Below are 14511 nucleotides of genomic sequence, written 5' to 3'. Positions count from 1 at the left end.
GTGAGTGAATTTCTAGCAATGGTGGGGCTGCATTCCTGGCAATGGTGAGTACATTCCTGGCAATGGTGGGTGCTGCGTTCCTGGCAATTGTGGGTCTGCAGATGGGCACTGACCCTTATTTTTCTTCACAGTTCTTTATTTTAAATTTTAAATTTTTTTTTTTCCTGAAGCTTCCCTCTTAAAGTGAAGGTGCGTGTTATATGCCAATAAATACGCTGTATCCAAATAATACACTTGAGTTCATCTCTTCACCACACACAGCCACAAAGGCAAGAGAATTCTTGTTGGGCCGTGTATTAGTGCTTGGACGAACACACTTAGACCGAATTTTAATGGTTCAAAGAATGTCAGGAAAAATGGTTGGCCCTCGTGCATTTTCAGTTCATCAAATCTGGCCCTCTTTGAAAAAAGTTTGGACATCCCTGCTATAGTGTATCCATGGAGTGTGTCTGTGTAGTGTGAGTACTCAAATTAAAGTGCACCAAACACCCCTTTAAATTGATTAAAGTGCATCTACGTACAGATTTTAACTTCTTCTTTACATTTGCTTAAAAACACCGCCCCCTCCCTCCCAATAATGTCTGGGAGGACAACAAGGAGAGGCAGACATTCCCTTGCCACTGTAAGGGGCCAGCAACAAATGTGTCCACAGGCAAAGGTGGACGTGGTGGTCAGTCCTCAGGCAGGGCATCATTTCCTCTGTTTAGTGAGTTTGCCCACAGCATGCAGAGGAGGTGGTGGACTGGCTTACTAAACCTTCCCCATCCTCCTCATCCTCTGTCATGCAAGCAGAGACAAGTGTGGAGTCCCCTGCAGTTGCCAGGGTGGATAAACCAGCCTCCTTGTACACATCTATTCCTGCCATAGCCCCAACATCAGCCATTGAGGAGTCAGCTGAGTTATTTGACCACAGCGTCAGCCACATGTTCCTTGATGATGCCCAGCCATTACTGGATGCAAATGTTGGTTCTGAGGTTGAGGATGACAGGAACATGGGCCTAGAGAGAGGGGAGAACAGAGGTAGAAAAATTGGCATTCATGTTCCCCAAACCACAGCGTATTGCCAAGTTGTCTCCAGTGGTCAGGGCAGGACTTACCATTGGGCTTGACTGGGCTCAAGCCCATGGGCCCCGCCAAATAGCGGGCCCCACCGAGATACATAGCCGAGTGTACTCCACTCGGCTTCGCTCACAGTCACGCCCGGTCCCGCCCTATGATGGACATAACACAGGGACTTGGCGTGACCGTGAGCCAAGCCGAGTACACTCGTCAGGACTAAGGATGAGCCAAACACCCCCCTGTTCGGTTCGCACCAGAACCTGCGAACAGACCTAAACTTCGTGTGAACTTTAGATTCCTATTATAGTCTACGTTCAAAATCTAAAGTGCTCATTTTAAAGGCTAATATGCAAGTTACTGTCCTAAAAAGTGTTTGGAGACCTGGGTCCTGCCCCAGGGGACATGGGTGAATGTAAAAAAAAGTTTTAAAAACTGCAGTTTTTTTTCAGGAGCAGTGATTTTAATAATGATTAAAGTGAAACAATAAAAGTGTAATATTCCTATAAATTTCATACCTGGGGGGCGTCTATAGTATGCCTGTGAAGGGGCGCATGTTTCCCATGCTTAGAACTGTCCCTGCACAAAGTGTAATTTCTACAGGAAAAAAAGTCTTTTAAAATCACTCACGGCTATACGGGAGTCGACAATTCATTCATTGATAAAAAAAATAAAAGCGTGGGGTTCCCCTAAATTCAATTACCAGGCCCTTCAGGTCTGGTATGGATATTAAGGGGAACCCCGGTCAAATAAAAAAAAATTGATGTGGGGTTCCCCCTAAATATCCATACCAGATCCTTTATCCGGACACGCAACCTGGCAGGCCACAGGAAAAAAGAGGGGGGGCGACGAGAGAGCGCCCCCCCCTCCTGAACCGTACCAGGCCACGTGCCCTCAACATTGGGAGGATGCTTTGGGGGTCTGTGACCCCTCAAAGCACCAAGTCCCCATGTTGATGGGGACAACTGCCCCATCCCCACAACCCTGGCCGGTGGTTGTGGGGGTCTGCAGGCTGGGGGCTTATCAGAATCTGGAAGCCCCCTTTAACAAGGGGATCCCCAGATCCTGGCCCCCCCTGTTTTAAATGGTAAGAGGGTACAAAAGTACCCCTACCATTTCACAAAGAAAGTGTAAAAAATGGTTAAATAAGACAAACACACTTTTGAAAAATTCCTTTATTAAAAAAAAAAAAAAAAAAAAAAAGATTGCAGCGGTGGTAATCCACTCTTGCTATCCAGTGACGGATGATCATCTCTCCGGGGTCCAGCGGGTGACAGGTGGCCCCGCCCTCCTAATATAAGAAACGTCAAGCACTGGGATCCCGCAGTGTCTCCGACAGTGGAGACAGAAGATGGATGCATGGATGAACTGCGCTGGACTGAAAATCACCCATCGCTGGATCAGATCAGCCATCGCTGGACCCCAGAGAGATGATCATCCATCGCTGGATAGCAAGAGTGGATTACCACCGCTGGAATCTTTTTTTTATTTTTAATAAAGGAATTTTTCAAAAAAATGTTTTTTTTCTTATTTAACCATTTTTTACACTTTCTTTGTGAAATGGTAGGGGTACTTTTGTACCCCCTTACCATTTCAAACAGGGGGGGCGGGATCTGGGGGTCCCCTTGTTAAAGGGGGCTTCCAGATTCTGATAAGCCCCCCGCGGACCCCCACAACCACCGGCCAGGGTTGTGGGGATGACGCCCTTGTCCCCATCAACATGGGGACATGGTGCTTTGAGGGGTCACAGACCCACAAAGCATCCTCCCAATGTTGAGGGCATGTGGCCTGGTACGGTTCAGGAGGGGTGGCGCTCTCTCGTCGTCCCTCCCTCTTTTCCTGAGGCCTGCCAGGTTGCGTGCTTGGATAAAGGGTCTGGTATGGATTTTTAGGGGGACCCCCACGGCAATTTTTTTTTTATTTGACGCGGGGTTCCCCTTAATATCCATACCAGACCTGTAGGGCCTGGTAATTGAATTTAGGGGAACCCCACGCTTTTTTTTTTTTTATCAATGAATGAATTGTCAGCTCCCGTAATACAGAGAACCTCATTGAGTGTTCTCTGTATTATGGGAGCCGACACTTCATTGTAGCCACGAGTGATTTTAAAAGACTTTTTTTCCTGCAAAAATGACACTTTGTGCAGGAACAGTTCTAAGCACGGGAAACGTGCGCCCCTTCACAGGCATACTATAGACACCCCCCAGGTACGAAATTTAAAGGAATATTACACTTTTATTGTTTCACTTTATTCATTATTAAAATCACTGTTTCTGAAAAAACAGGCGTTTTTAAAACTTTTATTTGCATTGATCCATGTCCCCTGGGGCAGGACCCAGGTCCCCAAACACTTTTTAGAACAGTAACTTGCATATTAGCCTTTAAAATTAGCGCTTTCGATTTCTCCCATAGACTTGTACAGGGTGTTCTGGCTTTTCAAATTTGCCGCGAACAGCCAAAATTGTTCACTGTTCGCTGAACAGGCGAACAGGCAATGTTCGAGTGGAACATGAGTTCGACTCGAAGCTCATCCCTAGTCAGGACCCGAGAGCTGCCGAGATACACAGGACTTTGTATCTCAGCGGCGCCATTTTTAAACTTCAAGACTGCAATGACAAGGCTGCAAATGACACTGAACAAGGCTGCAGATGGATGGGCAAGGCTGCAGATGGACACTGATAAGGGTGCATTGATGGGCATTTAAATGTAAGTTTTTTTTCCTTAAAATCTCCTCCTAAACTTCGGGTGCATGTTATACACCGGTGCTCGTTATACGCTGATAAATCCGATAATGTATAGAAGGAAGGGCCGAAAGTGATTCCAGCCCAGGGGCCCCCACCACCCTAAGTCCTGCCCTGCTCCCACATCTCCATGCAACTGGTGGCGAGGATGTCAGACTTGGGAGCTCTACCCCATCCTCATCCTCCGCCACCTCCATGCCCTCCTCTGCAGAAATGTGCTATGAACATCAGGTGCCCCCTAAGTGTTCAAAGGGCTATTCCCAGAGTCAGGCTAAAAGGTGCCATACAGTGCTTCAGCTGGTGTGTTTAGGGGACAGGAACCACACCAGAGCAGAGATTCTTGCAGCTCTGCAGGGACAGGTCCAGAGGTGGATCACACCACGCCAGCTGGAGCCAGGAATGGTGTCCTATAATGGCTCAAACCTCCTGTCTGCCCTTAGACAGGGAAAGTTGACACATGTGCCATGCCTGGCAAATGTCCTCAGTTTGGTGGTGCAGGTTTCCTAAGTACGTACCCACGGTTTCAAGATGTACTAAAGCAGACCAGAAGAGTATGTAGCCATTTCAGGTGGTCATACACAGTCAGTGCTCGGTTGGCTGAAATTCAGCGGGAATTCCACCTGCCTGTAAACCGCCTGATTTGTGACATGCCCACCAAGTGTAACTTTGTCAATGCTGCAGCAGGTGCACAGGGCCGTCAGCGAGTACCTGTGCCAGTACTTGTAACCATTTCAGGAGGCCACAAGGATGGTGAACACACGGTGAACGATTACCTCGGGGCCAAAACAGAGATGGAGAGCTTTCCACCTGACGATCCACTGACTTACTGGGTCATGAGAATAAACCACTGCCTTACTAAAGAAACTGACGGTAAAGGTGATGGAATGGCCAAGCATGTCTCCAGACCTAAACCCCTTTTGAGTATATGTGGGGCATTCTCAAATGGATGGTGGCGGAGCACAAGGTCTCTAACATCCACCAGCTCCATGATGTCGTCATGGAGTGGAAAAGGACTTCAGTGGCAACCTGTGAAGTTCTGGTGAACTCCATGCCCAAGAGGGTTAAGGCAGTGCTGGAAAATAATGGTGGCCACACAAAATATTGACACTTTGGGTCCAATTTGGACATTTTCACTTAGGAGTGTATTCACATTTGTTGCCAACAGTTTAGACATTAATTGCTGAGTGTTGGGTTATTTTTTACGGGGCAGCAAAATTACACTGTTATACAAGCTGTACACTACTTTACATTGTAGCAAAGTGTCATTTCTTCAGTGTTGTCACATGAAAAGATAGAATAAAATATTTACAAAAATGTGAGGGGTGTCCTCAATTTTTTTGAGATACTGTATGTATATATATACAGTTATGGCCAAAATTATTATCTTGCCCAGAAAATTGTTGCAATTACAAATGTTTAGGCATTCTCATGTTTATTTATTTTGTTTGTATTGGTATGACCCAAAAATGTAGAGACACAAAAAGTCAAATCTGACACATTCCACACAATGATTGGCACCTTCTCAAAATTTGTAGATATGTGCAAAATGAAAAAAAAAAAATGTTTAGTTTTGTCTCGTTTTGATTCATTATTTTCATAACTTTGTTTTGTTAAATTCATTTAATCCATTTAATCCGTTGACTTTGTTTTGTTTATTTGTGTTCAAATTGATTCAAATTTTCCTAATTCGAATATTTTTCTAATTTGAAAAAGTTTCCAAATTCAAGAAATGTTCAAAAATTTTTCAAATTGAAACACTTTTCAATTTGTTTTCCAATGTCCAAAGAGAATAGAAAAGAAGATAAAGGAATAGAATAGAAAACAAATAGAATAGAAAAGAATATAACATAAAATATAACAGGAAATAAAAGAATGGAATATAATAGAATAAAACAGAACAAAATAGAATAGAAAATAAAAGAACATAATAGACATAATAGAATAGAAACAAATAGAATAGAACAGAAAAAAAATAGAATAAAATAGAAAGAATACAACCATCTTCTGAAATTTGAATAGAAAAGAATATAATAAAAAGAATACAATTCGAAAAAGAATAAAATAGAAAGACCGGAATTGGTATTTTATGAATGAGATTATGAGTAAAGTATGAATATTTTGTATAATGTTAAACTTAATACAATTTTAATAAAAATAAAAAATAAAATAGAATAGAAAGAATATAACGATTTCCCAAAATTCTAAAATAATCAATTCTAATTTGAATATAATAGAAAAGAATAGATTAGAATAGAACAGAAAATAACAAAATAGTATAGAACAAAACAATAGGATAGGCTAGAAAGAATATAACCATCTTCCTATTGTAATCTATTATTTCTATGTTATTCTATTCTTTTTTTATTATATTCTATTATTTTCTATTATATCTTTTTCTATTCTATTCCTTTATTTTCTATTCTATTTTATTATAGGTCAGGAAGGGGGATGGGGAGCGGGAGAGTGCATTGAGTCAACATCGGAAGAAGAACAGAGGGAGAAGACAGTGGAGAAGACCCGGCAAAAGAGCGAGAAGACAACAGAGAAGACCAGCCAGAGGCAGAAGACAGCAGACAGAGGAAGAAAAACCAGAGAAGGCTAGAAGACATCAGCGGAGAAGACTCAGAGAGGGGAGAAGAAATCGGAAGCAACGCCGGAGCTGCCTTAATAAATTCATTTAAAAACCTGTGTACTCTGTTTTATTTTTGACACTTTTTTTTAGGTGAATGAGTAGGGGTACAATGTACCCAATACTCATTCACATAGGGTGGCGGGGCCGGGATCTGGGTGCCCCCTTGTTAAAGGGGGCTTCCAGATTCCTATAAGCTTCCTGCCCACAGTCCCCAACAACCAACAGCAAAGATTTTCAAGAAGAGGCCCTTGTCCTCATCAACATGGGGACAAGGTGCTTTGGGGTAGGGGGGGCGCAGGGTCCCTCCTGCCCCAAAGCACCCACCTCCCCATGTTGAAGGCATGCAACCTGGTACGGTTCAGGGGCGCTCGTCCCCACCCCCTTATCTGACCTGCCTGGCTGTGTGCTCAGATAAGGGTCTGGTATGGATTTCGGGGGGACCCCCATGCAGTTTTTTCAGCTTGGGGGCTCCCTTAAAATCCATACCAGACCAAAGTGCCTGGTATGCTCTTGGAGGGGGAACCCATGCTGTTTTTTTTTTAAACATTGTGCGTGGAGTTCCACCTAAAGCCCCCATCCCCCCATGTTGAGGGCATTTAGCCTGGTATGGTTCAGGAGGGAGGGGGGCACTCGCTTGTCCCCACCCCCTTTCCTGACCTTTTTAATACAGCTAAGAATTTTATCATTTGCAACAGTCGCCCTGTGTAATTGAGCTTGCTATCTGCATGTAACCAACTTTTTTACTGGGTTTACTTTCCCCAAAGGTCCCCCAATTAGTTTCTAACGTACCTTATCAAACCACGGCTTAAGTGGCGTGTTATTAAATAACTGATCCATTCTGAGAGGGAAGAGGTAAACATTGCTATAAGATGACAGGGTTGGAAATTGTTGTTTTGCTCTCTTCTCATCTTCTTCTGTGGTAATATCCTCAAGTCCTTTCATGAAGAAGACCACCGGTCGGTCAGGGTAGACTCGTGCGGCTGATTCAATGGCACACAGTACCAGGGATGGTGGATCCATTCTGTCCGTGGTCTCCATAAATAAGATTCCATTTCCTTCTCTTAGAATGGTGTTTGCATTGAAAGGATTGAAAGTTTTATTTTCTAACAGGTTGAATGTTCCTTTAGTGTTGTCCGAGTTTGTGAAGTATTTGGAGATAAGGAAATGGAAAATGAAATTGTCTTTATATTTAAAAGATGCCCTGCTAATATAGCCTGTTGCTAATATCAGCACAAATATGGTAAATATTCTTAGTTCTTTCAGCATGGCTGTGGAGTGCAATGGTTGAGCTACAAGAAGAAAAGAATTATGTTATATAAAATCAAAAAGTGCACATTTATTAAAGAAATGTTTGGGTCAATGCCTATTGCATCAGGGCAAGAAGATGTGGCATCACAGCAGTATGTTTGTTCCTAGGTAACCCAAGAACAAAAATGAAATATATTGCAGCTTATCGGTCCTTATGGTGGATGTGGCAGCTGCGTTCATTTTCTTTTAAAGGCAAGTACAGAAAAATGCCCACTGATCCTGCCTGAAATCTAAAGGCCTTGAAACTTCCTGTACACTAAAATCTCTAACAAAGTACTCTGCCTTCCAAGTTTAATTCTGTGAATTACAAAACACCTTCCCTCTGTATAATGGAGATGAGGAGAGGGGGAAGTGTCAAGCAGTCTTAACCCACTTCCTGTCTTGTTGTTACAAAGCTATCCTTCATTGACATAGCTGGGAACTCATTGGGTCTTGCCTAGATACTCCAGCTAACCAGTGTCCCTTCTAGGTCTCTCAGAAGTTGTGAGTTTCCTGCGGTTCTGTCACTGAAATTTGAGGCATTTCATTTGTTCAGAGGTCAAGACACAGCTTTTCTTCTTGCACGTAGGCAAGTGCAGTCTACTCTACCCACTGCAGATGGCGCTCATCCGCAGCAGCAATTCATTGTGGATGAGGAAGTCCAGAGGCACCTTGCTCCTCTATGGTTTCCTCAGTTACAGGTTGACAGATATCCAATTGGATTCTGTCACCACATGTGACTTTGGTAGCTATGTTGGGTCAGGCAGAGTATATTTGAAACCCTGGCTCCAAGATTTGGCACGCATTTTGTGAGTGGCTGTAGTAGGGATAGGTCACCTGTCTAACAGGGACAGTGCTTAGCATCAGGGAAAGAATCTGGCGGAGTAAGGAAAGTGACATGCCATCCTTTTTTAAAGTCTTTCCGTTTGGGTGCAGATTGGCCAGGCTGCATTCTGCTGCTGGACAGATGCTGTTGGCACCTTTGGTCCACCACTCTACTGCTGTTTCACTGTTGCAACTGTGATTGCTCCTGGTCAAGTTGGCTCTTCCTGTGGGGCCTGTTTGTTTTTGCTGAACTTCTGCTACAATTTACAGTACTCGTGTTATTGCACCTGGACTGCCACATCACGCTGCCGCCGCATTGCACTGCACCGTCCCGAATGCACAGAATGATACACACTGCGGTGCTACTAAACTACTCACGATTTCACCCCCTTCTACAGCTGTGTACCCATCTTAGGCATGGGTGGGAGGGGAGCAGATCTGTTGGGTAGCTACGTGGATAAATGAGAAAAACATGGGCGGTAGAGCTACCTGTGGAAACATAATGTCTGAAAGCTGGGAGAGGAGCTTCCTGATGTAACAAAAAACCTAAAACTGTGAAGAAGAGCTACCCTTCAGAAATTTGAACTCTAAATGCTGGGGGGAGAGCTACCTGATAAAATGAGGGCCTAAAAGGTAAAAGGGAGAGCTACCTGTGGAGATAGGAATTAAAAAAACTGGAAGAAATCTAATTGCTGGGAGAAGATCTACTTGAAAAGCTTTGAAGGTGAGCTACCTGTAGAAATGAGAACTCTAATACCCTGTACACACGAGTGGAATTTCCGACAGAAAAAGTGCTTTTCATCTTACATTCCAACCGTGTGAATGCCCCATCTGACTTTTTACGTCGCAAATTCTGATGGACCTAGAAAAAAACCATGTTCTATATTTTTCCAACTGAGCCAATTCCTATCGGGAAAATCGCTCGTCTGTATGCTGTTCCGACGTACCAAAAACGGCGCATGCTCTGAAGCAAGTACTAGACGGAGGCTATTGAACTTCCGTTTTCTAGTCCCATCGTAACTGTTTTATGTCACCGTGTTCTTGACGGTCGGACTTTGGTGTGACTGTGTGTATTCAAGACAGCTTGAGCGGAATTCCGTCAGAATTCTGTTGGAAAAACGTTCAGAGTTTATTCCGATGGGAAAACCGGTCATGTGTACAGGGCATAAGAGCTGGAGAGGGGTGTCTACTTGCTTAAATGAAAGTCTATAACTGGGTTCACACCATTACGAATTGGATGTGGGTTCTCCAATAGCAGGAGATTTTGACCGGCTCTCTATGGAGCCGGGTTCACATATCTCCCCGCAGTGGGTCCAGTGCGATTTGCACAAAAACTGTGTGTCTTTTGGTAAGTTTCAGGTCCGAATTCAGCCAAATTTGGGCTGAAATTGTACCTGAAACGGTGAACCGGGATGCGCTAGACCCCTGCTGTGAACTGCATGCAGCTCATATGTAAACCCAGCCTCAAAGCTGGGAGATGGAGCTGCCTGCTACAACAAGAGGTTTAAAGTTGTAGTAAAGGATTATTTTTAATTTATACCTACAATAAGGCTTACCTGTAGGTACAGCTAATATCTCCTAAACGTGAACTGTATAGGAGATATTTACTTTAGCAGCACCTGCGATATCACCGGCGCATGTGCACTGTGCTCTCAATGGACGTTTTGTCGACCATAGAGAGAGCCGTGCCACGGCCATGAATCCTGCGTGCATGCACGGGAGTGATGTCATTGTAGCTCTACCAGTCAAATGGAGGCTTTCTGCAAATACTAAGGAAAACCAGTTGAAGATGCAAGCCCTATCAGCGGTAAGTCTTTCATAATGTGCAAGAATAGAATGCATACTAGCACATTATGACATTCATTTTCAGGAAGAAGTTTTTTTTTTTTGCGGTTTACTATCACTTTAAGTGCAGAAAGAAGAGTTACCTGCTGAAACGAGAAGTCTAAGACCTGGAAGAAGGGCTACCTTACAGTGGTGGACCATCCACAGGGGGTGCCCGGGCACTGCCCCAGTCCCCCCCCCCCCCCCCCTCCAGGCAGTCACAAAAAAAAACAAAAATTTTTTTTTTAAACATGGCCCTTTAAAAAAAAAAGTCGTTAAGTACACTGTGTTTGGGCACCAGCCAAAGTGCACTATGGGAAGTGCCACGTCTATGCAATCACGAAGACGAGACACTTCATTGGTGGGGGTTAGAGCTGCTTTGAGGTGCAGTCCATCGGGCTGAACAGCTTCCTCCCGGCGCCTATAGTGTATCACCAAGGCCAGGTGGTTTTCTCTCAGTGCGAGAACAATGTCACTTCCGGCGGGCTACAAAAAGATGGCTGCCACCAAGAGAACTAATCACCTTGTGTTCAGTGGAGAGGGGAGGCCCCTCTCCTCTCCATTGAATACACGGAGAAAGCCGGAAACTAGCTGCCGCTGAAGGGGACAGAGACGGACACAGCATGAAGGAGTGCTGTGCTGCCGGGGACACACTGATTCTGCATTATGATGAGTTGAATATTTTTTTTTTTACAATGTAATAATAGAAATAATGCGCTTCAATCATCCTAACACCTTAACAACCATGGTGCCAGGATGATTAAATCGCTAACACCAGTTGCTTGGAGTATCTTTATCTGCTGATTGTTAAACTTTCTGGAATACGCATATTTCTATTGTTGTGTAGGATCTGGGCCTGCTGTTCCTCCATCCCTCCCTCCCTCTCTCCCTCTCCTTCCTTCCCGCATTCATCTGAGATGCTAACCACACCCCATTAGAGCCACACCCATTTAAGTTGCTCCCACTATTTCACTGAAACCACGGCCATTTTTGCCAAGTGGGAGGAGTCAAAAAGGATGTTTTGGCGCCCCCATCCTAAAACTTCGTTATCCACCACTGCTACCTGATTATATTGGAAATCTAAGAGCTGGAATAGAGCTACCTGAAAAAATAAGAAGTCAATAATTCAATAATATTCCTTACATGACAAATCCCAACCATCCATGATGCGGATGTGAGAGAGGAGAGGAGGGGGGAGGGGCTTGACTGCGGCGTCCTCGTGGGAGATGGAAGAGGTCCCGAGTCGTAAGCCGGAGATGAGCGCAGTGAGAGAGCGCTCTGCTCCGGCGTGAAGACCGATCATCCGTGCTGACCCCCAACTCCGTCCTCCCCGATCGAGTAACCGCCAACAGTGACTCGTGGGTTGCTGGCCGGCCCGTTCGTTTACCCGCTGGCTACTCAGTAGCAGGGCGGGAGCGACTGGAGGGAACAGCGGCACGAATGGCATGAACTAAGAATAACACTAAGGCGGACGGAAAGGAGGAGACTCTTTCGGAGACAGCGGAGCCTCTCCCGGACCCCCCCACGAACCCACCCCGGACCCCCGAGGAGGAGCACCTCCTCTCCGGTGAGGACTCAGAGGAGGGAAGATAAGGTCAGATCTTTTTCATTTGGCAACTGTCTTAATGTGATTGAATGCACTTATAGACAAACACAGTAATGGGACGGACAGTGTGATGAGAGAGGATAAGCAATACTGCTGAGGTCTGGAAGGGAGAAAGCGGTAATCCTGGTAATTCAGAGCCCGGACCCAGGAGGCAATGTTTAAAGCATAGAGGGACTAGGTACTCGCACTCCCCTGATCTTCTTTTTCATTTTGCTTTTTCTATGTATGGCTGTTTTATTTCCCCAAGGACTGCTGAAGTTATTTAAGGGGACAGTACCACATTTCAAGTGAGTTGTTGTAAGTATGGTATAAAAAGCCTGCTAAAACTGAGGAGCGGTGGGGACAGCATAAGAGAAACCCCCAGCCCAGGGACCGCTTAAAATAAAAAATAATAACGCAGAGGACCGGAAGGGAGAAAGTGGTATTGTCTGCAATTGAAAGTCAGGACCCAGGAAGCTGTGATAAAAGCACATTGGGTCTAGGTCTTTGCAATCCCTTTCCCCGTTATGGTTGTTTAACCTTCCCGTGGTGGACGAGCGAAGGTAATTAAAGGGACAGTTTTATATTTTATTTAAACTGCTTTAACTACGGCTTAAAAAGACTGCAAATCAGAGGACGGGTGGTGACAGCATAAGAGAAACCCCCAGTCTAGGAATTTCTTAAAATTAAAGGAGAACCCTGGGGAAAAGAAAGTTAAAGGAGAACATGAGGGGAAAAAACCCCAAAACAAACGAGCCCAAAAACTCAAGGGAGAGTTTAAACACCAGTTCGATTCAAAAATATTTAAAAGAAACAAGTCAAAAAAGCCCGGGTCTCAAGAGAAATCAAAGGGGGGCGAGAGAGCGGAAGAAGGAGGTTGGAAAACCAGAGGGGGCAAGGGGAGACTCCTCTGGAGAGGATTCGGATCAGGAGAGTGGAAGAAGGCAGGAAGGGGATGCCCCTCAGATACCCACAAAAGGAGAAATGCAGGAAATGTTCCTGAAACTAGAAAACATAATTAAAGCTGAGATTCTAACAGTAAGGAAGGACATGGGGCATTTGCTGAGGCGAGTGGAGGAAATGGAGGAACAAACAGGAAGACAGGCCAGGGAAATATTAGACCTAAAAACACAAGTAAAGAAATCGCAGGAAGCATATAGAGAGATCCGATATAAGATGGAGGAACAGGAGAATCAAAATCGAAGACAAAATCTGAGGATTAGATCATTACCAGAACAACAGGGAGAAGATCTGGGCATAAAAATGGGAAAATTATTCAATCCCTTACTGGGAAAAGAAGAAGGGACAGAGCTAAAACTAGAGCGTGCGGTCAGAGTGAGGAAACCTCAGGGGCTGAGGGAAGAGGTCCCGAGAGACGCAATAATAAAGTTTCAGTTATATGAAGACAAAGCTAAGATCTGGAGTAAGCTCAGAGGTATACCTCCAATCCAATATGAAGGATCAATGCTACAGGTCTTCCCAGATCTGGCACCGGGAACTCTGGCGCAGAGAAGAAGATTAAAACCCCTATTGGACCAACTGAGAAGTGCAAATATAAAGTATAGTTGGGGTTTTCCGGCAGCTCTCCTAGTGCAGAAGGAGGGAAGGACGGTTAAGCTCAAACTCCTAGATGAAATAGAGGACTTTTGTAATAAAATAGGAATTCCAACCCCCCTGATCCCGTTAGATCCATGGGAGGTGTAGGGATAGCAGAGGGGTAGGAAGAGGGAAAGTATGAAACTTAGCTGATGTGTAACTGTTCTTCTTTGCTTTCCCTTTTCTGTGGGGTTGGGGGGGGGGGGAGGAGGGAGGCGGGGGAGGGGAGGAATGGTTGGAGGGAAAAGAGGGGGATCGGGACCCCTGTGGGGGTAAGAAGAAGGGCCGCAGTCAAGGTCAAACCCCGGGAGAAAGGGCTTGCAGAAGGAGTAAAACTTACTATGCAAAGCAGAGGCCTGGACAGGGCCGGGGGGGGGGGGGGGGGGGTAGGAGGGGAGGAAGGGATGGGGGGAGAGGTGGGGGGGGAGGGGGGGGGGAAATGTTCCTGGTAGGAGAGGGGAAGAGGGAATGTAAAGGAAAAAAGGAAGAAGAGAGAGGGGGTTCAAAGGTATGTCATAAGGTGCAGAATAAACTTTCCCAGGGTAGGATCGGATGACAGAGATAAAGTTTGTGACATATAATGTTAAGGGTTTGAATTCTCCAGATAAGAGATTCAAACTTTTAAAAGAATTACAACAATATAAAGCAGAAGTAGTATTTCTACAAGAGACGCACTTAACGCAAGACACAAATGTGAAACTGTACTCCGAAAACTACCCAAATTGGATTTACGGAGATTCGCCAATTAGGAGGGCTAAGGGAGTGGCAATTGGGTTTGAGAAAGGTATAAAATTTAAGGTGTCCGATAGGCTGACTGACCCAGAGGGGCGATATTTGTTCTTGAATGGGAATATAGGGGATAGAAATATCACCCTAGCTAATATATATTGCCCAAATAAAAACCCAGAGAGATATATAATACAAATACTGGGGAGACTCGCGGAGTTTAAAAAAGGAGATGTAAT

At 44.8% G+C, this 14511-nt stretch overlaps 1 protein-coding gene across 2 annotated transcripts in view; it reads right to left on the bottom strand.

Annotated features, from left to right (window-relative positions):
* Nucleotides 1-14511, bottom strand: part of LOC143989178 (alpha-1,4-N-acetylglucosaminyltransferase-like) — a 75713-nt gene that overhangs the window by 17711 nt on the left and 43491 nt on the right. For both annotated transcript variants that reach the window (XM_077489216.1, XM_077489217.1), the window contains exon 2: nt 7219-7718. In XM_077489216.1, the coding sequence (XP_077345342.1) occupies nt 7219-7695 (477 nt within the window). In that variant the 5' untranslated portion in view covers nt 7696-7718. The remainder of the gene's footprint in view (nt 1-7218; nt 7719-14511) is intronic.

This window comes from Lithobates pipiens, unplaced genomic scaffold (assembly GCF_037356315.1).
Source record: "Lithobates pipiens isolate NorthernLeopardFrog02 unplaced genomic scaffold, aLitPip1_a1.2 Scaffold_18, whole genome shotgun sequence".
NCBI lineage: Eukaryota > Metazoa > Chordata > Amphibia > Anura > Ranidae > Lithobates > Lithobates pipiens.
This window is presented reverse-complemented; position numbering and strand designations above follow the sequence as displayed.